We start from the raw sequence: 25422 nt of genomic DNA on the forward strand, positions 1-25422 counted from the left end.
CCAACCCCCTCCCCTGGTCATAGCCTAAAGCGTTCTAGCAACCTTGAAAGATACCCTATGCGTGCACTACACGTCCCTTGTTGCCCTGGAGGTATTTAGAACTTCAAATTTAGGTCGTTCTAGACCATCCTAAGGTATTTAAAGGAGAAAAGTCTAAGCGTCAATCAAAATAATTAGGACTGCATTTAAGAGAACAAGTAAAGGCTCACATTTACCTCCACAAACATAACATATAAGTGCACGTCTTCAAACAACAGTCTCAAATATTTAAGAGAAAACCTTAGAACATGATATCTAGGTGAGCAGAGATTATGCAGTATTGAATTAGAACCAGAGTGTCAAAGACATGTTTAGTTGCCTACTAATTTTAGATAGTGATTATGAGCAGTTACAGATAACGGAACACAGTTTTACAGTTGTAGGATTTTTAATCGTTCTATAGGCTTGCCTAGGCGCATAATAGTGATGTCCTATGAACATGATATCTATATTGATTAGGAGTGCAGTAAAACGATTTTTAAACGGCAATTTGGATCCTATAGACATGGTTTCTAACAATATTAATTAAGGCAGCGTTAAAACTTATTAAAGAAGTGACAGATTAGTTAATTAAACCAATTCAGAATAAAATCAAACTGTTTTTCTAACTATACTGGTTTAAGTCCTATATGCATGATTTCTAATTGAGCATAAGGTAAAACAAACAACATTCATTCAACCAACGTGAGATCCCTATAGGCATGATTTCTATAGAGGTGATTTTAAGCCTATAGGCATGATCTCTTTTATTAAAGCCATTTTAGATCATATAGGCATGGTTTCTAATTGTGTGGAAGTAAAGCAAACATAACAAATATATTTGAATCAACATGGACCCTATAGGCATGGTACCTACCCAATTTGCCCAATATACATAACTACCCTCCCTTTTTCACTAATCACCCCACTATTTGTTTACAAATAATTATTACAGGCCAAGAATTGAATGAATTACATAAATAGAATAGAAGTTAAACTATAGGGAGCTTGAAATAGGCCCAAGGTGATTTCTAAGCCCAGTAGTCTCAAATACCCAAAGTTTCATAGCCAAATTCATGTCTAGGTATGTCAGAGTTCCCTAAGGACCTCAAGAATCCCGGGTAGTGCTCACACCTAGACCTTTCTCAAATGACAACTGATTATTGTGCAGTGTGAAAATGCCAGCCCTGATATGCCAGAGTTCAAAGAGATCTCAAGGTTCTCAAGGTAGTACACATATCAGAGGGCAGAACCTAGTATTCTAAGAGTAAGTGGAAGTGCATAACAGTTTCAAAGAGTTTAATAGAAAGGTCTTAAGACTAAAAAAGAGCTTCTGAAAACCATTAGTACTGGAACAGTTTGAGGGAAAGTGTAAAGAAACCAATTTGCAGTCAGAGCACAAGTTATAGAACAAGTTTTAGGAACAACTTTCACACAAGGGGATGGGGGTTGGGAACATAGAGGGTACACCTTAATGAATCAGACAAATAATAGAATATAGAGAGTTTTTTGGGGGGTTTACAGATGCAGCAAAGATCACAGCAAAACATGTTGAAGACATCTAAACCACACGACTAGAATCATTTTGAAGAGATTGACTGAGTTAGTAGGAGTGAAACAGAACAGGCAAGGACTTAAATGAGCATGCTGGGCAAGTATTAACAATGAAGGCATGTTAATCATATATAAGCAGAGTTTAGGAAAGACAGTAGTTAGTCCAAGCAGGCTTAAGTTGCATATGTAGATATGTTAAACAAGACAGCAAACAAGCAAGCATAGTGGAAACATGCTGATCACAAATTTGAGTAGGCGGGATTTGTCATGCTAGTTAAGCAGTAAATAGAAACAAGAATGGACATCAGGCCACATGAACTAAAGCAGTAAGTAATACATAGGTTTTGATTCTTAAAAATTAATCAAAAGCATACCTAGTTAAAGAATGAAAAACACAAGATGTGAGAAAGGCAGTGTGTAACTTCCAGCCTTGGCTTGCAGCCGGCTAGAATGGCAAAGATCACAAGCAGCAAAGAGAGCAGAAAGAGAGCCTTTTTTAGTGAAAAAAAGTAGTAGTTTTTGAACTGTTGTCCGTTCCTCAGAGGTTAAAATAAGAGGGAGCTTATATAGTAATCAAAAGCTTAACCAAATAAGATAAGATATTAATTAAGTAGCAATCAGGGAAATTCATAGAATCAATCACACTTGTAAATCGACAAGTCTTCCCTTTAATTAAGGGATAACCAATTAACGATAAAAGCCTGATAGATATTTAAGGAAAAGAATCAAGTAAGGTTTGGGGTATAGAGTAGGTAATTAGGGGTAAATGAACAGAAGTTTCAATTAAGGAAACAATCAATAAGAATCAGCAAATAGCAAATAAGGCAAGGGAAAAACTAATTAAGGCAAGAAATTCAATTAAACCTAATAGGGAGGTAAGAATCAAAAGTTTCATTAAGGAAAAGAGTTCAAATCAACCCAGGAAATAAGAACTTCAGAACAGTCAAGGGTTCAATCAAAGAGAAAATCATGCAAAGAGTCAGCAAGTTTCGCTGACAAATTAAATAAAGCAAGAAAGAATAGTCAGAATAAATATAGGCATATAGAATCAATGGAAAAGTTGAACCAAGAACTCAGTAGAGGCATATTAGGGTAAGAAAATCACGAGACATCTAGATGGCTAAAGAAAAATTACAAGAACCAATGCAATAACATAGTCATTACACGAGTACTCAGAAACCAAACAATGAATGTCGAAAAATTAGGACTTTAGTGTAAACGAGTTGAAATTAGAGCAAACCTAACGAAATCGGTTAAAACATACCGGAAACAAAAGATTAAACACCCAAATCATCAAATGTTTTTTGGAAAAAGAAATTTCCGGAAACCCTAATTTAGAGAAAGCTGAAAAATCATTCGAAAATCAGATGATCCTTGTAAAGAATCAAAAGGTTATTTTAAAAAATCATATGAAATATGTCCAAACATCTCAGATCTGTACAGATCTAAGAAGTTCATAAGAAAGAAAATAGGGTTTCGAGAAGAACAATCACAAAGATGGAGAATCAAACCTAGAAACCTATAGATATAGGAATATCTCACTCGGAATCAAACCAGGACAGCCTGAAACAGGCGAGAAATGGCCATAGAGACAAGCAAACTAACCCTGGTCCCTTTAGGACCCTAAAGATGGTAATACCAGTACAAGAGAGGCTACTAGAGGCCTGGGGGTGGTGAGGAACACCATGGAAGGCAACAGACGACCGGCGATGTGGATAGATTAGGGTTAGGTTTGAGAGAATTTGAGAGAGGAGAGGGATTTCAAGGCGGCGGACAGTGGGAAATGAAAGGGGTTGGGGGGGGTCGTTTGGTTTATTTTAGGCAAGGGTCAATCTGGACCGTTGATCACAATGATAAATGGCCAGGATTTGCCTGGGTTATTGGGTTGGGGCAGATGGGTATTGGGTTGGGTATATTAAATTGGGATTGGCCTGGTATTATATTGAATTAGGGCTAGAATTGAAATAAAAATAGGCCAGGTTTTAAATAGCTACTTTTATTAACTAAATAATTTATAAAAATAATAAGCGGGTACCAAAAACTTTGTTTGTGTACTGAAATGATTAAAAATAGTTATTTAATATTTTAAAAATATAAAATATCATTTTATGCATAAATAATGTAATTATACATTAGTATGGACTATTATTACAAAGATGTGCAATTTAGCCTAAAAATGTAAATGTAATTACAAAAAATACACTAAAAATATTTAAACACTATGTTGGTATAAATAATGAATTTAAATGGTTAAATCACCACAAAAGTAATATGAAGGATAATTATTGGATATTTTATAAATAAAAAGAGAAGAAATAAATTGATTTGGAGCTTTTAAAATTATAGAAAAATTATAAAAATGCTTATGCATGCGCATAACTGCATATGTGCTATTTTAAAAGTATATATATGTATTAAAAATATATGAGGAAAATTGGGTATCAACACTTCGGATAGAAGGCTAAAAGTGCGGGGATTCACTATCTAGGATTAATAGCGGCATCGTCAGTAGCATACCCTCCAGCCTATGGTCTAGGTATCGAGAAGCCTGATTAAGAGAATAAAGAAGAGTCGGAGACGATGTGATGTCTCGCTTGACATTCCAGAATAACATAAGAAAATCTATGGTGCAAGCAAGTTGAAGGAAAGTTGCGAGTAGTATAAATGGATATGTATAGGTCGCAAGCTAAAGTATGGTAGAGCGACAAAGTTTTAAGAAGACATAAGTAAGGATAAGGAAAGGCAAATGGAAAGGGGACGAGAATGGATAAGTTCTCGAGATTATGTCCATGAAAACAAAAGAGCTAATGGTTTATCTAAGTTATAGAAAGTTCAGTATAGCCTGAATGAACTCGAAGGAGTCTTAGACTAATAGAATTTAGAAGAAATGGAATGTTACCCTGTTAATGGAATGAGGGTGTAATTGTGATAAGTAAAGGACAACATTTGGGCCTTCTATTGAGTAATGATTTGCAAACAAAAATAGAAAAAAAATGATGAGAGGGGGATTTCATGAGTTGCACAGGATTAAAATACCCATGTAGGGTGAATCACATTGGGATGCTATGAAATACGATTATGGAAATCACTTCAAATATTTGTCAATGCAACGTAAGCCCTAGTGGCAAGGTATTACGTAATAAGTTTCAAGTTATCAATGGTATATTATAGATCAATATTGAGGCGAATCATAATGGATGGACAAAAGTCACAAAGTATGAGCTGAGATTAGGTTGTCATTCTTAAGATGAACAGTAATGAGGAAGCATTAAAGGACTTAGCCTTATGCATATAGGATAAGTAACGAAAGTAACCTGGAGTTTGATCACAGACCTCAGTAACAAAAAATCGAAGAAAGAGAGATGGTATACTAACCTACTTAGATGCAGTAAATTCATATGAATGGATAATCGAGTCTATAAAATAAGATATAGCAATATTCGTAAATTCGACAAAATATCGAGCAAAGAACTTCAGTATACCTATAGATTCCCAGAGAGGCATCCTATTAAACCTTATATATATTTACAAAGTAAGGCCTAGAGGTTGACTAAAAGCTAAAAGGAAAAAGGAAAGATGAATCGCATAAGCGCACTTACAAATCCAGGGTCATACAGGATGCATGATAGGAGGTAGCATCAATTGCAAGATTAGAAAGATTTCGACCACAAGTCATGATATGAGCAAAAACACTAAAGGGGAAAAATACTCTAGACTTTGGATTTATTCATAGAGCAACTGCTTAAATAAAAAGGAGAGTATAAGGTATTTAAAAGAGCTATAAGTTATGAAAATGATAAAAGCATCAATCAACATTCGAGGAAGAATGTTCCAAAGGGGGGAAAGATGTTACACCCCGCAATATTACGATGATGTTACGTCATGCAGTTTATATTTCGATGATGTTACGCCTTGCAGTATTACATGACGATGATGTTACGCTTCACAATATTAAGTTACGACAATGTTGCACCCTGCAGTATTACATTACGGTGATGTTACACTTCACAGTATTAAGTTACGACGATGTTGCACCCTGTAGTATTGTACGTTGAATTTGTCGTAAGGTAATTGACATTAGACCAAGTAAAAGATTATTTGGAGATTATAAGGATTATGCTATTTCACAAGTGATGAGTAAATTCGTGAAGGTGAAAGGGGAAGCAAGTCAAAGAAAATGAATTTTCGTCAAAGTTGGGCATTTTGGGGTAAAATACGGCCCGAGCTAAAATACCCGGTATTTATGGAGTAGTACCATACAAGGTACCACATGAACATGATAGTAAGGTATGTGAAAAGTGAGTAATATTTTAAGTAAGTAGAAATTCTCAATTATACGGGTAATTGGTTAATTATCGGGTAACGGGACATTACCCAATTAACTAAAAAGTGGATAAAAATTTATAAATCCCCCCCCCCAAATAACGTGGTAGCCATGCCACTTTTCAAATAAATGACTCTTAGTCATTTTAGAGTATGTGGCAACCTAGTATGTTGGTTATAAGACATCTCATACCTAACATTTTCATTTCCCAACAACACTTTAAATTCTAAGACTTTTAACAAAAGCTTCCATAACTCTAGCAAATCATTTCTAACGTTTCTGTTAAGAATAAGCTCTTTAAACTTCACCAAGACTTTCCTAACTCTTTTAATAGTTAAGGATACATTTTAATGTTATAGTTACTTAAGGAAAAATTATGCCCAGATGGTCTTTGCATAAGAAACATTATTGCTTCAAGCTTTCATACATCTTGTTCCACGTTTTGTCGCAATTAACGGGTTTTAGATGATTGTCAAGAGAATTGACAGGTATGTTAAGGCTATCCATTCTTTCTTTTGGCATGTTCTTTACGACACAAACAAAACGAGCAAATGCACAAATTCCATAAATGACTCTATTCATAGAAGTATTAGAGATATCTATGTTCTTGAATTTCCATGTGTCATAATATTCTATCATCTGTTCATGTGTATCAGAAAAAAATTATGAAAGTTGAAAGAGTTTACTTTATGATATTACTCAACAGCAAAATGGTCTTATGACATTTCAAAAGATTTTATTAACGTAATTTTCATGCATTGAATTCATGTACATTGACCCATGCCCAGATGGCGTTATATACGCGTATATATGTATGTATATATGTATATGGGATATGGGAAAGGTTATGGCGTTATATACGCACCACCACCTGATCAGCTGGTATACGATGATGATTTTGCCCACAGTGGCCGATATGATATGATGGGATGCCCTCAGAGGCTGATGATGTTATGAAACATGTACCTATGCATGACATGACATTCATACGCATATACATGACGTTAAAAGTAATTTATGATTTACAAAATTTTCCAGACTTACAGGTTGAGTCAATTACTCTATATTTCTTCAATGTCTGTTATATACTTATTTATGTGCCTTAGATACTCGGTACATTATTTGTACTGACGTCCCTTTTGCCTGGGGACGCTGCATTTCATGCCTGCAGGTCCCTATAGACAGGCCGAGAGCCCTCCAAGTAGGCTATCAGCTCAGCGGAAGATGTTGGTGTGCTCCATTTGCTTCGGAGTTGCTTGTTTGGTTAGTATGAGTTAGATGTGTATTATTTGGTATGAGAATCTGTCCCGACCTATATGAAAATGATGTATTCTTAGAGGCTTGTAGACAGATGTCATGTACGTAAAATATTATTTGGCCTTGTCGGCCTATGTCCAGTGTTCAAGTGGTTATTTTGGTCTTAGAGGCCCATATGTCTTATGTATAAGTTGGCATTACCTGTTGTATTCTACCTATTTCACAGAAGCCTCTCTGTCTCAGTTATTTATGATAGTATGACATGAAAAGTTACGTTATGTTGGTACTCGGTTGAATAAGGTACCGGGTGCTCATCGCGGCCCATCGGTTTGGGTCGTGACAAGTATTCTGTCAGTCCCTCGATGATGTAACTCATAGTGAATATGTTGTGTTGTTACTTTGATTATGTTGACTCCATATAGCATAGGATTCCATAGAATAAATATCCTTCCTATTGGATGTTGGGATAAATTTGTGCTAAACGACTAGCCTTGACAGAGGTGAAGAGAGACTTGCTGAGCTTTTGCTCTCTTCACCTTTGTTTCCAAAAGACCAAAAAACCATATCCTAGCATTATGCATGAATAACTTTATCTCCTTCTGTTTGGCAGGGTTATTGAGTCCTCTGGTGTTCCAAAAAACTATGTTATCCATTACGATGGGGGCTACCCCCACCCTTGCCAAGTCCCTGCTCCCCTGCACCTTGCACTCCTTCAGGGAAAGAAGAGCTTGGTTCTGCTGAGTGTTTGTTCCTCTCTTCTACTAGTTGTTCCTTCATTGGGTTAGAGAATGTGTTTCCTAGCTTTATGGTCGTATTCTGTAAGGTCACCATTTTTGTATGTATTTTCCTGCCTTGAATCCTTGTTGGTTGCCTTGCTTGCTTGTTATCTTCTTGTTCTAGTTTTCCCCTTTTCCTGCAGGACTTTTGGTCATTGCCTCTATTGCTTTCTATTTTCCATTACTGATCTCCTTACTGTTTTCATTCCCATGTCCCTAGTGATTTTCCAATAGTTTCCCATATCTTTTGAGTTGGTCTCTAGCCACAACCTTTTGAACCTTCTAACTCATTAAATTTTTAACTACTTGACAAACCACAAAAGTTAGGACATAAGACATACTATATTAATGCATAAGCTTCAATGAGCACATAAGTAGGTAAATTGCTATGTACTTTTTGCTTTTCTGTTATACCATCGGTGGCATAGCCACCATATGCCAAGGGTGGTCAACACTTCCCCTCAAACTAGTGAGAACTGGAGTTACCACTCCTAGCTTGTTTCAAAAATTGCAAACATCTGCTTAGCTAGTGCCTTTGTATGAATGTCAGCTAGTTGATCCTTTGATCCAACAAACCTTGTGTCAAGTTGTCCACTAGAAACTTTTCTCCAATAAAATGATAATCCATCTACATGCATTGTTCTACCATGTATTACTCAATTGAGTGTTATATATAGTTCAATCAAGTTATCACAGAACAGTGTTGGTGCAGCCTTTAAACGAACCCAATTTCATTGAGAATGTATGTGATCCATGTCATTTCAGCTGTTGTTCAGGCATGTGCTCTATACTCAGCTTCTATATTACATCTTGCCATTGTTGCTTTGGATGTCCAAGATATATAATTAGCTTCAAGACAAATATTGTAGCATGTAGTTTATCTTCTATTCGTAGGACACCCTCCCCAGTCTGCATTAGAGAAACCATATAACCTGAATGGTTTATTGAGATAAGATCCTTAAACCAAACTCAATTGTGCCTTTCACATATCTAAGGATCCTTTTTACAGCTTGGTAATGAGCAATGTTTGGACTTTGCATGAATTGACTTGCCAAATTCACTACATGAGTTATGTCTAGTCTTGTGAAGGTTAAGTATTGTAGACTGCCAACAATACTCCTTCATAATGAAGCATCCACTGGATTATCTACAACTACTTATAGACCATGCTTTTGTGTTATAGGTGTGCTTATTGGTTAAGCAAGTGTCATGTTAGTCTTGGCGAGCAATTCTACAGCATACTTACTCCGATTTAGACAAATACCTCCAGTAAAATAGGTGACCTAAATGCCTAAGAATAAATTCATAGGGCCAAGATCCTTCATAGCAAAAAAATTTCCTAGTTCACCAATAATTTTTGAAATTAGTGCAGTGTGACTCCCAATGATAATTATATCATCAACATACAAAATAAGCAGGAATGTGCCTCTTTTATAATGTAGTACAAATAGTGAGGAATATGCCTTACTACATTTAAAACCAAGATGAAGCAGATCTAAGTTGAACTTGTCAAACCAGACTCTAGGTAACTACTTAAGGCCATATAGTGCTTTCTTTAGAAGGAACACACTGTTAGGATATCTATGTTCTTTAAAACCTGGTTGTTGACTCATGTACACCTCCTCCTATAGTTGTTCATGTAAAAATACATTCTTTATATCTAGTTGTCTGATACACCAGTGGAGACTCACAGCTGATAAGAGAACTACTCTTATAGTGGTTGCTTTAATAACTGGACTGAAGGTTTCTTCGAAATCCGCTTCTTCAAGTTGTAAATACCCCTTGGCAACTAGTCTTGCTTTGTACCTGTAAATGGATCCATCAGCCTTTATCTTGGTTTTGAACACCCACCTAGAGCCAACTATGTTCATACCAGTTGCCTTAGGCACCAGCGTTCCGGTTTTGTTTTGCTGAAATACATTTATCTCCTCTTGTATAGCTCCAAGCCATTTTGGAGAGTTGAGTGCCTCATTCAATGTATATGGCTCCTTATCTGCAAACAGACATATGTTCCTTACTGGCGTAGTTTTTTATTTTAGCCTTGTCACTATGTGATGATTTTGTGCATTGGATGTGTGATCTGTTGGTTCTGCCTCATCAATAGGTTCTTCTGGTGTTGGTATAGTTTGTTCATCCTGATTAGATTCAGTGTTGAACCAGTGAGACAAATCAACTTCAAGTTAAATTCCTTGTGGATCATAAACTAAAAAAATATTAGGTTTAAGAGGTGCACTGTCCTGAGTTGAGTTGTTTGCTACTTCACTTGTTCCAATGGACTGAGTTTCAGAAGAAGTATCAATTGTATTTGTTCCATTAAACTCTGACTCAGTAGGAGTGCCAGTTGTGGTCAAGGGAAGACTAGGAGTATGTGCAGCACTGTGATCATCTATTGGTGCAGGAGCTACTGTTGCAGGTGGTTCAGCAAGCTGGTCACTTGTTGGTGTAGGAGTAGCATGAGCAACAATTACAGGTTGATCACTAGTTGGGTCACTATTTGGTGGTGCATTCAACACTTCCCCTGAAGTAAAAAGATCCATATCTTATTTGAATTATCAAGATGAGTAGTGTCACTTGAACTATCTAGTGGTGCATCTAGTTGCACATAAGGCAGTGTGTTCTCATCAAAGAACACATGCTTTGAGACAAACACTCTCCTGAAAGGTGGATAATAACACCTATAGCCTTTATGAAGACTATTGTATCCAATAAACACACAAAGATAGGTCTTTGAGAAGAATTTAGTTTTGCCTTTCAAGTAGGGAAAGTATCTGCATCCAAGTACTTTCAAATTATTATAATCCGGATATTCTCCAAAAAGCTTAAAATAATAGAGACTCCATTTCTGACAATGGTGAGGGCATTCTGTTAATTAAGAATACAACTGCCAAGAAAACTTCAACCCAAAGGAACTGTGACAACTTTGCATGGAACAATAAGGTCAGACATGTTTTTACTATATGCCTATATTTTCTTGCAGAGACTCCATTCTGCTCAAGTGTATGGGGACATGAGATATGTCTAATAATCCCACAATTATATAGATGCTCCACAAACTCAATGTTATTGAATTCACTTAACTATCTTCTGAAACTTAACAAAAATATCATAGAATTCAGATTTCTTTTTTAGTGGATAGAGCCAAGTATATCTTGTACAGTCATCAACAAATATCATATAGTATCTCATATGTTGGGATGACTCAACGGGTGCTGGACCCCAAAAATCACAATGAATTTTATGCAAAGGCTCTTTTTCAATTTTATTTCTCAATTCAAATGGAAGCTTACATCCTATCCCTAACTGACAACTAACACAAACAGTAAGAACTTTATTCCAGTACTTGACATCAAAATACACTTATTACTACAAGGATATCCTAATCTAGCATACCAAATACTGTATGTGTTCTTCCACTCCTTTGATGCAGATAGAGCACAAACATTATTGTCCTCTAGTGCATATAGATCATTCTTCTTAGATCCCTTGGCCAGAAGTCTCCCTGAGCTTTTGTCCTTTATAACAAAATCAAATTCATCAAACACAAGTATACAAAAATTGTCCTTTGCAGGTTTACTAACTGATAGCAGGTTCTTTTTAATCTTAGGGACAACAAGAATTTCCTTTACTTTAAGTATAAATTTTATTGTATTTTCAATATGTGTGATGTCAAGTTCAGAGTTATTCCCAACTATCATCTTATCAGGGTCATTATAATCTGAAGATATGACAGATTACTTATTGAATTGGTTATGTGACTACTTACACCAGAGTCAACATACTTGGTCTCATCTTCAACTGGTGTATTCTGCAGATTAACAATAAAAAAGATCTTATGTAGCCTGGTAAGAATAGTCCCACCTTTAGAAGCATTTCAAGGTGTGTGGTTATTCCTTCCACATATTTGACTGTTTTCCTTGATCTTTGGTTTACTTCAATTTTCAGCATTCTGAGTATCCTGATTACTCTAGTTGTTGCCTTGTCCTGCAAGTCTAAACCCTCTTCCTCTTGAGGATAAGTTTGAGTTTCCTTTTCTGTTTAGAGTAACCCCCACGACCTCTTCCTCTTTGAGCAGCAAAAAGTCATGTTATAGCCCTGTTGAGTCACTTCTTCTTTATCCTCTCTCATGTTAAATCCTCTAAGAGACCTGACAAATTGGTTCAAGGTAGGATATGGAGTCTTTCCCAACATGATTGTCCTAAAAGTCTTGTACTTTGTACCAAGTCCTCTAGCAAAGTTGATTGCCTTGTTGTCTTCATCAACAGGCTTGTGTATCGCGGAAAGACCATCACATATGCCTTTGAATTCCTTCAAATATTCATGAAGCCTTTTGGTTCCTAGCTTGATGTTCTGCAGTTGCTGCTTAAGCTGAAATTCATTATCCTTAGTTGCATGTAGGTATGCTTCCTCTAAGCATTCCCATATCTCTTTGGCAGTTGAACATCTCACAATGAGGTACATGCTTTCCTCAGTCATTGTAGCAGAAATATAACTCCTCAGGAGCACATCCTTTTCCTCCCAATCAGTGTTATCATCACCTTTGTCAACATCCTTGTCAGTTCTATCAGAGGCAGATGAACTACTTGCGTCTGGCTTGCTTTCTTTGATGATCACGTTTGTCTCCTTCATTACCTGAATCAACTGGAGTATTTGTGTCCTTCAGATTAGGTAGTTTGATGGCTTCAACTTAACTCGTCAGGAAGCAATGAGATGGTGCAGAGAAGCAGGTGATAAAGACAAGGAGGTTGAGGGTGTTGTTATAGCCATGTTTGATCTGGTTTCTATTGTGGACAGCGTAGCTTTAGAAAGATCTGGTACTATGTAGAAAAATACAAGATTGAGATGAGCTTATATTGAGTAGTCGAGTGTTTTCATATATGTTCCAAAGCTACAAGTGATTGTATTTATGCAAGTCACAAATCTGGAGAAAAACTACGCGAAGTATGTTAAGTAGATATACAATGACTTAGGGGTCGTTTGGTAGGGTGCATAAGAATAATACTGAATATGGTGTATTCGTAATGATGGTATTAGTTATGCTTGCATTAGTTATGCTTGCATTAGTTATGCTTGCATTAGTTATGCTGACATATTTCTTATCCATTGTTTGGTTTGATGGATTAAAGCATTGCACAATTACTAAAAGAATTGATTGTTTACAAAAATACCCTCAAAACCAGTCCATCACTCTAAAACTTTTTAAAAGAAGCATATGTTGAGAAATATTTTTATATGAAAAAGTTTTAAAAAATTATTTGATTTGTCTACCTATATTGTAATATATAACTAAATATTTATTTATAAAAAAGGAAATATGCTAAGTATTTATTTATTTACTAGAGATATAATTTTATTTCTCACTATTTGAATTATTTTAAACTTGCATTAATATAATAACTAGCATATTTTAATCAAACATAAATTTTGAAGGACAATTTTGTCTTTAACTAGGCTAATGCATGCATTAAAACTCATTGCATTGCTAATACCATGGTTTTCTATGCATTAGTTATGCATAGGATAATACCAAATATTATATATAACTAATGCTTGCATAACTAATGCATAAGTTCAAAATGTCTACCAAACAAGGTATTATTAATACACAAAGCTAATGCAAGCATTATTTTATCTAATGCATCCTACCAAATGACCCCTTAGAATTCTACAAGATGTATGACTATTACATTGAGTTGAATACAAACTCTACAATGCTATCGAATGAAGCTCATCTCATGTGAGCTTATCCTTATCATGTTCAACTTCTTCAACATTGTATAGTCATTTTCTTTCTAGCTGGATATTTATCTTTTCTCTTAAATTTTCAAGTCAAGTTTTTAATGTTACAGCGATAGCGGAATATACAATAGGTGTTGTAACAGGAAGATTAGCCATGGAAGGAGGAAAGGATCCATGAGAATTTATGGAGCCATGAATATATGAAAAAGGAGTAGGAGGATAACCAGATCTCTAATACCAATAAGGCATGAATAATAAGTGCCTTCAATAACTAAACAATTGCAAGTGGTATTTATAATATATATAAAATAAAAAATAAGAAAATTAAGCTAACCTTCTAACTATACAAAATATATATCTAGAAAAATATATTAGTTATTGAAGTAAAGTAGCTAGTACCAGCAGTGGCGGTTGTAGCTTCCCAAGCTACGAGTTCAACTAAATCCAATAATTTTTATACTGAATTTATCCTGCTAGGCGGAAGGAGAGCATTAGCTATGGGTTTTAACGAATCCAATAACTTTCGCTCAATGCCTATATTTGTACTAAAAAATCTATTACATATATAAAAATATATAATTGCGAACCCACTAACTAAGAGAGGTATGGTTCAATGGCAATTCAGAACCCATAAACTTCAAATCATAGCCCCGCCTCTAAATTTAGATAATACGTGTAAAAATTACTAAAATTTCAATAAATATTACGTATTGAACCAATTATTTAAAAAATGCAATGAGTCTAATATTAAAACCATAAAGATTGATCCCATCAAGTAAAATTCTCGAATCCGCAGCTTCACGAGTACCATAGTCATTTTAGGCATGCAAAATGTAGGCATTCCATATTCGGAAAGTAGGACTAAAAAGGCAAAAAAGGACAAGTAACAAATGGAAAGATAAAAATTTTATTTGATAACAAGAAAAGGAGAAAAAGAACAAACAATCAAAGTGTCATACAATGAGACAAACTCACTTCCTATCCACACAATTCAAAGAATATTCCACAATTACAAATATTATGAAAATCCACCAGATTCCAGCAAACACTCCATATATGATAACTGTCTGTACTTCTTGTTACATTGTTGCTACGGTTACAGCTACACACAAGGCACAACTGCAGTAAACGATTTCAAGATCCTTCCATTTTTATGAACTTGATGTAGCTCTGAAGTGAAAATAAAATTATATCACAATTTTTTCCCTGTTCAAGATACTGGAAAAATCAATTGTGAAACATATTTGATAAATAATCAGGAATTAAATTTGATTAGGAGATGAAGATTGATAATTACACTTGCAATTCTTGGATTGGTACTCCTTGGCCATTTGTTCAAATAGGCTACCATCATAAACGCCCCTAACCTTTTCTTTTCCCAGCAGTCCATTCTTGTCTTTGCAAAGGAAATAAAGGATTTTCCACTCTGATAAAGCAGCAATACTGCATAATCCAGTTTATTATATATTTACTTTTTTCAAGAGGCCATAAAAATGGAGTTTAACTTTTATACGCCGCAATGCAAAAGAACTTTTATATATTAAGTCATCTAATATATAATAGCATGTAACTCTAGCAGTCAACCTCGTGAAAATAGCACGGGCTAGCCAGTTTTCGGACTGGTAATTGAAAAATAGTCAGTGTTTACAATGTCATTGAAAAATAGTCATTATTTTGCGGCAACACAGATAATTTCAGCAATAAATACTGGAGATTGGTGCACTTGTGTATGAACTTCCAGCATATATATTATGCTGAAACTCTAGTATATTATGTTGGATGTCTAATATATTATGCTGGAAGTTCACATGTAAAAAATTCGAACTCCAGTATATTATGCTGGAATATTTTTCGGATTTTATAATATATTGGCTTTTAAAATCTAAATTTGAGAATAAGAAATGTATATTACCGTCCCTTAGAGTCCTTTGGTTGCTCATTTGCCTTGAGCATTTCATCCAATTCTTGGGCTGTCAAGGCGTTTGCATTTGAACGTGCGTGTTTCTTGAATATCTCTTCGAATTTTTCGGGAACAAACCTTCAAAATGGCAAGGCAAAAATTGAGTTTCCTGAATATAGTTTACAAGAAGTGTAGAACCCTTGCTAAGCATCAACAATAAGAGATTGAAGTTTTATTCACTGACGGTGTAAAGAATTTATTTGTGCTCGTCTCCAACTAATACAGATAATTCATTATTTTCCCTATTTATCAATTCGTACGTTGTATAAACACTTATCACATTGATTTTTAAGTGACATCAACGTTTAAGTATTTTTCACACGTCTGAGATGAAACTTGGCTCTCTTAACACTAATAGCCTCTTTGGTCAAGTTTCTCCAAGTTAGAAAGCACTTTTTTTTCAAAGTTGAAGTGTTTGGCTAAACTTTTAGAAGAAAAAAAAGTGTTTTGGAGTAGAAACAGAAGGAGTTTGGAGAAGCAGAAAAGAGTAGCTTCTTCCCATAACCATTTTTTTTAGAAGCACTTTTGAAAAAAATACACTTAAAAGCACTTTTTAAAAGCTTGGTCAAACACTAATTGTTGCTTAGACGTACTTTTCACATTAATCGGTCAAACACAAACTACTTTTTACCAAACAGGCTATAAGTTAGGGGGACTGCAGGAGCGAAGCTAGAGTTTAAGCCTTTAAGGTACGAGTTCGGCAGAACTCAGTAACTTTGATCTAAACTTTGCATTAGTATGTAAACTCGATAACTTAAAAGGACTATAATTTCGAACTTATAAACTTCAAATTCTAGAGTGAAGAGGCATGAGATGCGTACCTTCCTTCAGTGTCATAGACGCCACTATCACTGCCATGCTTTGCTAATTTGATGTTCTTCACTTCAATAGGAAACAGTAAAGAAGGCCATTTTCCCTGTGCATGTTACAGTCGTAAACAGTTATCAGTTTCTTCCCTCCATCATTTTTCCTCAAGCAAAACTATATATTATAATTATTCATGAATTTATAGTGTGTACTTAAGTACCAAAGACGTTGACTAATTAAATGTGTATGACATACTCCATCTTTCTTGTCCCTTTTTTAATTAACAGTACGTCCTCGCATGTCTAAATCTTGAATAAACTTGATTAATTTGTACTTGTATCACTTATGATTATAGCTCTATCATTTCTAATAGTTCATTGATCTTTAATGAAATTAGATCAATAAAAGAAAGAGGGGTTTGTTTAATACTTCCTCCGTTTCAAAAAGATTGGCATCATTATTTCTTTAATAAGAAGTATTTATAGCCATACAAATGCTATGTCAGGTTTCAAATCACAAGTTTCAAAAGTTTTACAGTCACACAAATGTTATGGCTTACTCCGTATTTAATACCACATATTTCAAAAGTTTTTCCTTCTTTATTAAAGCTTGTGCCAAGTTAAACTAAAACAATCTTTTTGAAACATAAATAACAAAATACTAGTCAAAATAAGAGATTCATTTTTGCTACTCCCTCTGTTTCAAATTAGATGAGGTACTTTTCTTTTTAGTCTGTTCCAAAATAAATGACACATTTTTAAATTTCGAAATAATACAACTTTAAACTCTTCATTTTACCTATTTTACCCTCAATGAGAAGCTTGTATAACCGCACAAATGTCATGGCCCCACAAAGCTTTTACCCCTTAAGCTTTTAAGACCACAGGTTTCAAAAGTCTTCTTTTTTTTCTCAAAATATCTCATCTATATTGAAACGAAGGGAGTATATTCCGGTTGTTATGAGCTGAATCTAATTCCTCTCTTTCATACATGGACATTCTAATAGGATATTGGTCAAACTTGTAAAATCAGCTTATTTTGAAAAACGCTTTTAGTGAAAAGCACTTTATTTTTGGCTAATCAATATAGAAAGCACTTTTGAGCAGCAATTAGTATTTTGTCAAGCTTTTAGAAAATGCTTCTAAGTGTATTTTTCTCAAAAGAATTTTTCAAAAAAAATAATTTTGGGAAGAATCTATTTTTTTTTACTTATCAAAAAATGTTTCTACTTCTGAAGCTTTGGCCAAATACCTTAACTTTAAGATTGGAGAAGCTTGGCCCAATGGACTATAAATTGTTTTCATTTAAATTCAATTACATGTAACTTCGGGGCATTTGCATATATACCCGCTTTGTCACGTTTTAACTTGTGCCCGCTTTACAAAAAAAATTGCAAGCGTACCCGCTTTTTCGCATAACTTCAACATATGGGGCTGAAGTAGCAAAGGCATTCACGCAAAACTTCAGCATTCTAGTAGACGGGCCTGAAGTTTTTGTTCTCTATTTGCATTGCTGAAGTTTTTGTTTTTGTAACTGGCGAATTTGTTTTGTAACTGGCGAACTTCAGCTCTAGAGCTGAAGTTTTTATTTTTGTAACTGGTGAACTTTAGCTCTAAAGCTGAAGTTTTTGTTTTGTAACTGGCGAACTTCAGCTCTAGAGCAGAAGAAGAAGAAGAAGAAGAAGAAGGAGGAGGAGAAGAAGAAGAAGAAGAAGAAGAAGAAGAAGAAGAAGAAGAAGAAGAAGAAGAAGAAAGGAGGAAGAAGAAGAAGGAGAAAGGAGGAAGAAGGAGAAGGAGAAAGGGGCTGAACTTATTTAAAAAGTGGATACAAGTTAAAAAAAATTTAAAAAAATGGGTATAGGTTAAATGGGGGTGACCAAATAGGGCGCCCCGTGCAATTTTAAATGTAACTTCACATGAATAGCGCCTATAACGTACGTAATTTTCTAAAAGGTGCCAAAACTATGAGAATCATTTCTTAACAATATTCACTACTAGAAATTCGGTAATTAGCGATCACAAAAACCAATCAACGTTGGTCGTTTTTGACATATTACCGACCAAAACACGCTTGGTCGTTATTTTGGTGGTTGTTTTAGTATACCGACCAAGGTTGATCGGTCAATTAAATTCAACAAAAAGTATTACAAAAAAAACCGACAAAGTTGGTCGGTATTTTAATTATGTAATCAAAAGATTCACCATCTGGGAATCGAACCAGGGTGTGTACTGTGGCAGGATACTATTCTACCACTAGACCATTAGTGCATTTTGTTTTAAGATTGTCTTTTTTTTTATGCTCTTTAATTGTATTTTCGCACAAAAATAACCGACCAAAGTTGGCCGTTTTATTAAAAAATAAAATTACCGATCAAAATTGGTCGATTTTTTAAAATGACCGCCCGAATTTACCGACCAAAGTTGATAGGTTTTTTTAATATTAATTTTTATTTCTTTTACTGGTCGGTTTTTGGCCGGTTTTTTGACCGATCAAAGTTGGTCGGATTTTGCCGAATTTCTAGTAGTGGTTAGAATTAGAAAACACAAAATTAATTGGAAAAGAATAACTTTAAAACGTCATTAAACACTCCACGCAAGATAAGCTATATCTGACATGTAAAGTGTTAGTACGACATGAAAGGCAGATAATGTTTGGTTTATTTAATTTGCATGTGAACAAGACTGCCTGATTGTGCACCTTACTTAATTAGGGATAAAGCAATTAGCAAGATTATGAAATTCAATTCATGAAGTGAAAGGAATTGAGATGGGCATCTGCCAGCTTGCTCCATATTTGGCACTTTCCAAAATCACGTGCATATTAGAATATATGACAATCAGTGGCGGAGCCACATGCGCCCAAGGGTGTCAACCGACACCCTTTTATGAAAAAATTACACTGTTTAGTTTGGTAATATTTTAAAAATTATGTATATATAGTATATAATGATATCTTTTGATTTTTTGGTGAGTTTATTTCTTTATATTTTGACTCTCCTTAATTAAAATTCTGACTCTGTCACTAATGACGATGAATATAAAAAAAGTTACTACTATCTTATGCTCCACTTTTGGTAATATTAGGGTTCATTTCCAGCCAGCCAAACCACTTCTATAAAAGCTTCTACGAAAATATTTTCTTAAATATAAATTTTCACTAACAATACTTTAACTTGTTTAACATAGCAAGTTGGTTGTGTTATTGTTCAGATTACTAATAATGTAAATATTTTTTTGCGCCGTCAATAAAGGGTAGTTAAACTCTCTTAAATAATGGAGTAATATGTTGATATTGTAAAGTGCATTTGTTATCCTACAGTGAAGTGTTTATTTTCCTTTTTTCTTCTTTCTGTTTCTCCAGAAGGGTAGGATCTGTCGTCATATGTGGATAAAATTTTAGCAGAATTCCTAAAAATATCTTCTAAATTTAGCACAAATTATTAGTTGCACACCTAAATTATGACGATCGTCATTGGACGGCAGTGGCGGACCCAGAATTTTTATCAAGCGGGTTCAAAAAAAAAATTAGAGGTCATATGTGACTAGCTGGTTTCGAACTCAGGACCATGTGGAAAATTTGAACCCTCTTTACCAAAAAGAGCTAGGCATTTTACTTGTTTCAAGTGGGTTCAAAATTATATTTATACATTTACTTGTCTGAAAACAGCAAAAATATACCTATATATACAGTGTTATTTTTCGATGAAGCGGGTTCATATAAACCCACTTGACTCCACGTGGGTCCGCCCCTGTTGGACGGTTATTGACCATTACCGACTAACCTTGGTTGGTTTTTTTTGGACGAATTTTCCTGGTTTTCTAGTAGTGCGACTCCCAAAATTTTATGTGGTTGTTATTAATTCTGTTCTGATTAAATCCAAATTTAGGCCGGAAAGTTTCACATTAGGGTAAAGCGCTCCCTAACAAAGGCGACTCCATATATATCCAGCAAATAATAATTCTCTCTAGTCATGCACACCAGGGCGAAGCTATGTTGGTTCAAGGTGGTTAACTGACCACCCTTCACCGAAAAATTATACTACGTATAAGGTAAAATATTACTTGTTATTGATTTAAAATAGACTTTGAACACTCTTACACAGCCCACTGATAAAGGGTGTTCAAAATCCTTATTGAATTTCCTGGCTTCGCCAGTGATGCACACATAAGAGAATAAAGCTGGAAATATACTTCTGATCAGAGCCAAAGGCTTATTATCTGATATGAAACTTTACCAATAGAATCTTGAATAAATAAAATAATTAGCTTCATGGACGAACAATTCGTGAATAAATAGATTTGACAATATTTTAAATCATCTTAAGGTCTCAATTCTTCGCTTTCCACTGTGGAACATTAATCTAATTAACTCTTTACTCATTCATACAAAATCTTCTCTTCAAGTTAGGGAAACAAAGGGAAATTTTCTCATTTTGTTTTTTTCAGTTTAGTTCTTCTATGTCATATTTGTTAGTAGAATAAGGGAAAAATTTATCCGTACCCGGTGTATACACCAACCCAATAATTAAATGACATTTTATCTTATTTAATTATAAACTAGTAGTATTTAACCATAGTTAACTTCATCTAATTTTTGTAATCTTAAATAATATAAATATAATAATAGTCTTAAATGAATTCTATCTATTCTGTTGTTCCACGACAAATACCGTAAGGGAGCAAATCAAGGCTAAAACAATTCTCATTAACCACCCAAATTCTCCTTATTTCCTCTTAAATAATTTTTTGCTACAAATACATCCTCATTAATTTTTTCAGGATCTTATAAAGCCAAAAATATACTAGCTTCAACCTTTCTACACTAACTTATAGTAGATCATTCAACTCTTCTTTAACATAAAAATTAGCTATAAAATCATAAAACTAATCATTGTTAGAGACATTCAACAAGGCAGCTAACAAGATAATTGTTCTACTAAACTCTAACACGTAGAAATTAAGTTAACTATAAGAAAACTTAGCTTTTGGACGAAGCATCCTATAATGTTATTCAAGATGTCTAAGAGCTCCTTTATAAATACCATATATTATATTACCGTCCCTCCGGATAAGTTTCATTAGCTTAACCAAAGACCCTAAAAAATTTAAAACTCTAGTAGACGGCTAACTCTAGTAGATTTTATTTGCTCTAACAGACTGTTACTACCTTTCTTAAAAAAGATTTTTTTTTAAAAAAACTTTAGTAAATATTGTAAAAAAAAAAAAGAAGAAGATTTTTTTAACAAAAAACTTTAGTAGATATTGTAGTTTATTTCCTATGGTTAACTTAATTAGAATTGGTGTATACACCGGGTGTGGGTAAGTTTTTTCCATAGAATAAGTCCAAGATTACGTTAGTTGTTTTGATTTATTTACCTAATATTTAGGAGATTTGGTTTCTGTTACCTAGAGTTTAGTAAGTAGTTCCTATTTTTATGCTTTGTTTCTGCATTAGCATAACCTTACTTATTTATTTATTTTTAAACAATATTCAGTATGAATATACCTACCATAGTCTTTCAGTGTAATTCTGTTTTATTTCTCTTACGATCTTCAAAATGAGATTTAGATGAAACAACTTATTAATTCAAAAGAATCATATAAAGAGACAGAGATAGAGAAATTACAGGTCGAGTTTTGCGACTGAGGCCAGCATTAATAAAAATGGACGCGAAAACGGAGAGAAAAATACCACTTCCAATTTTCCGGAAACCTGTAAATTAAATCAAAGAGAAGATTGTTTTCAGAAGAGAGAAAAAAAAAAGATGATACATAAAGTGAAGTAGAAAAGTAATACTTAATAATATGGAAATTATTTTGTAACAAAAAGAAAAACGACAGACGAACAAAAAGATATTTTCCAAGGAATAGACACAAACGGTCGAAAGATCATAATTCAACTCAAAATATCAGGAATTGGAATTAATTGATCGCTTGGCCAAAATTGATTTGTACTTTCATACTTCCCCCAAACTATGCTGAAGAAAAAATGAAATTAAAATATTTAGATAGAAATTAAAACCTTGATAAGTTTCCCAAGGGTAAATAACTCCATCCTTGTTGATATCAAAGAACATAACATGTTTTTCCAGAGGGGTTGGCTCTTTCTTCTCAATTCCTGCATGCCAAATTACACGAATTATATGTAAATCTTTAAAATTCACAATCACAAAAAAAAAAAAAAAAAAAAAATCGCATACCCTCTTGGTGAATGCTGTTGTAAGAAGCCATAAAGTCTTTGAATAAAATGAACAGAGAAAGAAGATGAAATATCAATAAGAATTTGGATATGAAAGATTGGAAAGAAAGGAATAACTTTTGAGGTTGTTCTTTAACTCTTTCTTGATGTGTAGTATTGGTATTTCACAGGAGAAATGTGTGTATATATATACACACATATATGTATAAGTGTTGCTTGTGTATAGTTGCTGAGTTGTATATCACACACAATGAGGGAATTCAAAAATAAAAGAAATAACACGTGAAAGAGCCACGTAGATCTATATGTATATGATGTTATATACGGAAATGTAATTTTTCAACCAGATAACCTAATTCCGCCGCTTGTCACGCAAAACACACAAACTAGGTGAAAATTAAACTTAGGTCATGTCTTAAATCTTAATTATATTCGAAAAAATTCCTTGCTGTTCTGGAAATTCTTAGTAGGACCAGCACTGCAACACCTGGAATTTTCACTTTCGCACCTGGAATTTGGAATCTATCTTTATGTCTTAATTTTATTTTCATCTCTCTTGTACCTTTTTCTTTAATTTAATTTGTTTGACATTATTTAATAGAACTAAAGCATGTGCTGGGTCTGGAGTAATTTTTTTTTCCGTCAAAAGAACTTTGTAAGGCGAAGAAACAAACGAAAAAACTCCCGAGGACCAAACCTGTTGTCCGCAAAAAGAACGCAATGAAACCAAAAAAGGAAAAAGGAAAGGTGTATTTGGTATGACAAAGGATATATATATATATATATATATATATATTACCGTAGATGTTTAACATGAGCAAGTTATTATGTCGTAGCCCGTAAGGATTTGCTGAGTTGGTTGAGTGAGTGGTTTCCCACATGGAATAATTTGGGATCGATTCCTCTCACCAGCAGCCTCCTCATGTAGAACTCGTCGTACCGGACTTGCCTAATGCGATTTACATGATCTCCTGTGTCATTTGTTAGCTATTATACGATGAGCAAGTTACTGTTCACCCAAAGAATAGCGACTACGAATTTCACCGGAAATTTTGCAAAAAAGTTGTTATGTCGCATTCGAATTGACTGAAGTCATTTTACAAAGAAAATATTGTGCATTAAATGGACGAAAATGACTTCTTACTTATAAGCAGAAGATATTCTTCCTGTAACTTAAATATCGTTAACTTTTAGTTTCATATGGCTTCAACTAATAATTAAATATTATAATTAGTCTTTACTTGTTAGAGAATGTTACACAATATTTTCAATTTATATATATATATATATATATATATATATATATACTTATTTAACCAAAATTTCGACGACGCGTTATCACATGATACCGCTCACCGCAAAATGTATTCGCCTCTGATCTTGAGTTGCTCCATTGTATTCCTCCCTTCACTAAGAAAGGGGAAAAACACAAAATTAAGGTATTGACATTAAAGTTTAAGTCAGTGGATGCGTCTTTCTTTTCTTTTCTTATTATTATGTTTTTGGCGGGCTCATAGTTCGCCGCCTAAAAAATATGAAATTTTTACATTCCTATGCAATATAGGAAATTATATTACCCTCAATGTTTAATATTTGATATAATTACATTTAGTATATATAATTACCAATTATATATTATTAGTAATTTTTAAGGGTATTAATTACATTCCTAATTTAATGATACTGTATATTCCTTCTAATACCACTCCCCCACGTTTCTCTCTCCAATTCCCACACCTTCACCCACGTTTCCCTTCCACACCCATGATTTCTGTATCAAAATCTCATTATTTCTTCCATAGCCAAGGCACTGTCGGCACCTCTGCAATCTTGTCCCAATGTTTTTGTGCCCGGGGAAGATGAGCACAAGCCTAGTCGATTTGATGGTTATGATTTCGGGTTCCTTCAGTAATATAAGAGGAAAGGAAAAGAGAGCAGCAATACCACCATTGACAGCCATTAAAAAGCTTTGAAGCTTTGAATTCAAATTTGGGTTTTCAAAAATTATTATTTATTTGGATTGGGTGTTGTTGTAAATAATTGGGAATATGGTTTGGAGTTTATATCTCAATTTTGAGGGTTTTGTTGAAGATTAGACTTGGTTTTGGCTGAATTTCAGATTGAAACTCGAAGAAGAAGACATGACATACATTATATTGCAGCAATTGTAGATAAATTGTAGAAAAATTATAGAATGTTGTTTATTTATTTTTGAGCTTTTGTGTTTTTGTGTTAAAAATTTTTATGGGAGCTTGTTATTCCATTTCGTCTATTTTGGAGCTAACTTGTGCAGATGAGAAGCTGTTTTTTAAGTTATATATATTACTATACCTTTAAATTCAAGAAAGTATGGTTGTATTGTATTTAAAGAGTCGTGAATTTGTAGAATAGGTTGAATGTGAGGAATGAGTCAAATAAGACTCGCAATGACTTGTTTTCTACATTTATTCTACAATAAAATTGCATATCATTTGAAAAATTAATATGAAAATACAGAATTTCAATGTTTCTACAAATTTTCTACAAACTGTTCATAACAGAATTTCTCTTTATTTTCATGCATGGTCGTCTGGAATACTAAAGTTACTTGATATGCCAACATCTCCCGTTATATAGGAATACAACTTATCTACAATTTTCTATAACTTTCACACATTATTTCCACCCAGTGAAATACAACTTCAATAACATAAAATTTTTATACAAAATTTATACAATATGTCTTTTATATATTTTGTATCTGATTTATACATAGTAAAAATAATTTTCATACAACTAATTATATATTATAC

General features: G+C 34.0%; 1 protein-coding gene across 3 annotated transcripts; it reads right to left on the reverse strand.

The window, feature by feature from the left end:
• Positions 1-14556: 14556 nt before the first annotated feature.
• On the reverse strand, positions 14557-22801 carry LOC107780594 (putative peroxygenase 5). Of its 3 annotated transcripts, none has more exons than XM_016601145.2 (7): positions 22632-22801; positions 22454-22549; positions 22059-22144; positions 16447-16541; positions 15578-15703; positions 14963-15108; positions 14557-14883 (listed from the first exon to the last, which is right to left on the reverse strand). In XM_016601145.2, the coding sequence occupies exons 1-7, from the start codon at positions 22660-22662 to the stop codon at positions 14876-14878; spliced, it is 588 nt and encodes a 195-aa protein (XP_016456631.1). In that variant the 5' UTR covers positions 22663-22801; the 3' UTR covers positions 14557-14875. The 3 variants fall into 3 exon arrangements, with proteins under 3 accessions (XP_016456631.1, XP_016456630.1, XP_016456632.1); XM_016601144.2 differs by having other exon boundaries at positions 14557-14871; positions 22632-22800; XM_016601146.2 differs by having other exon boundaries at positions 14593-14835.
• Positions 22802-25422: the final 2621 nt, after the last annotated feature.

The sequence above is a fragment of the Nicotiana tabacum genome, chromosome 16 (assembly GCF_000715075.1).
Source record: "Nicotiana tabacum cultivar K326 chromosome 16, ASM71507v2, whole genome shotgun sequence".
NCBI classification, from domain to species: Eukaryota; Viridiplantae; Streptophyta; class Magnoliopsida; order Solanales; family Solanaceae; genus Nicotiana; species Nicotiana tabacum.

Coding starts and splice junctions, on each gene's coding strand:
- LOC107780594 (XM_016601144.2), bottom strand. CDS start 22,662: ATGGCTTCTTACAACAGCATTCACCAAGAGG. Junction 22,550..22,631: donor CAACAGCATTCACCAAGAGG/GTATGCGATTTT, acceptor TTTGGCATGCAG/GAATTGAGAAGAAAGAGCCA. Junction 22,145..22,453: donor CCCTTGGGAAACTTATCAAG/GTTTTAATTTCT, acceptor TTTAATTTACAG/GTTTCCGGAAAATTGGAAGT.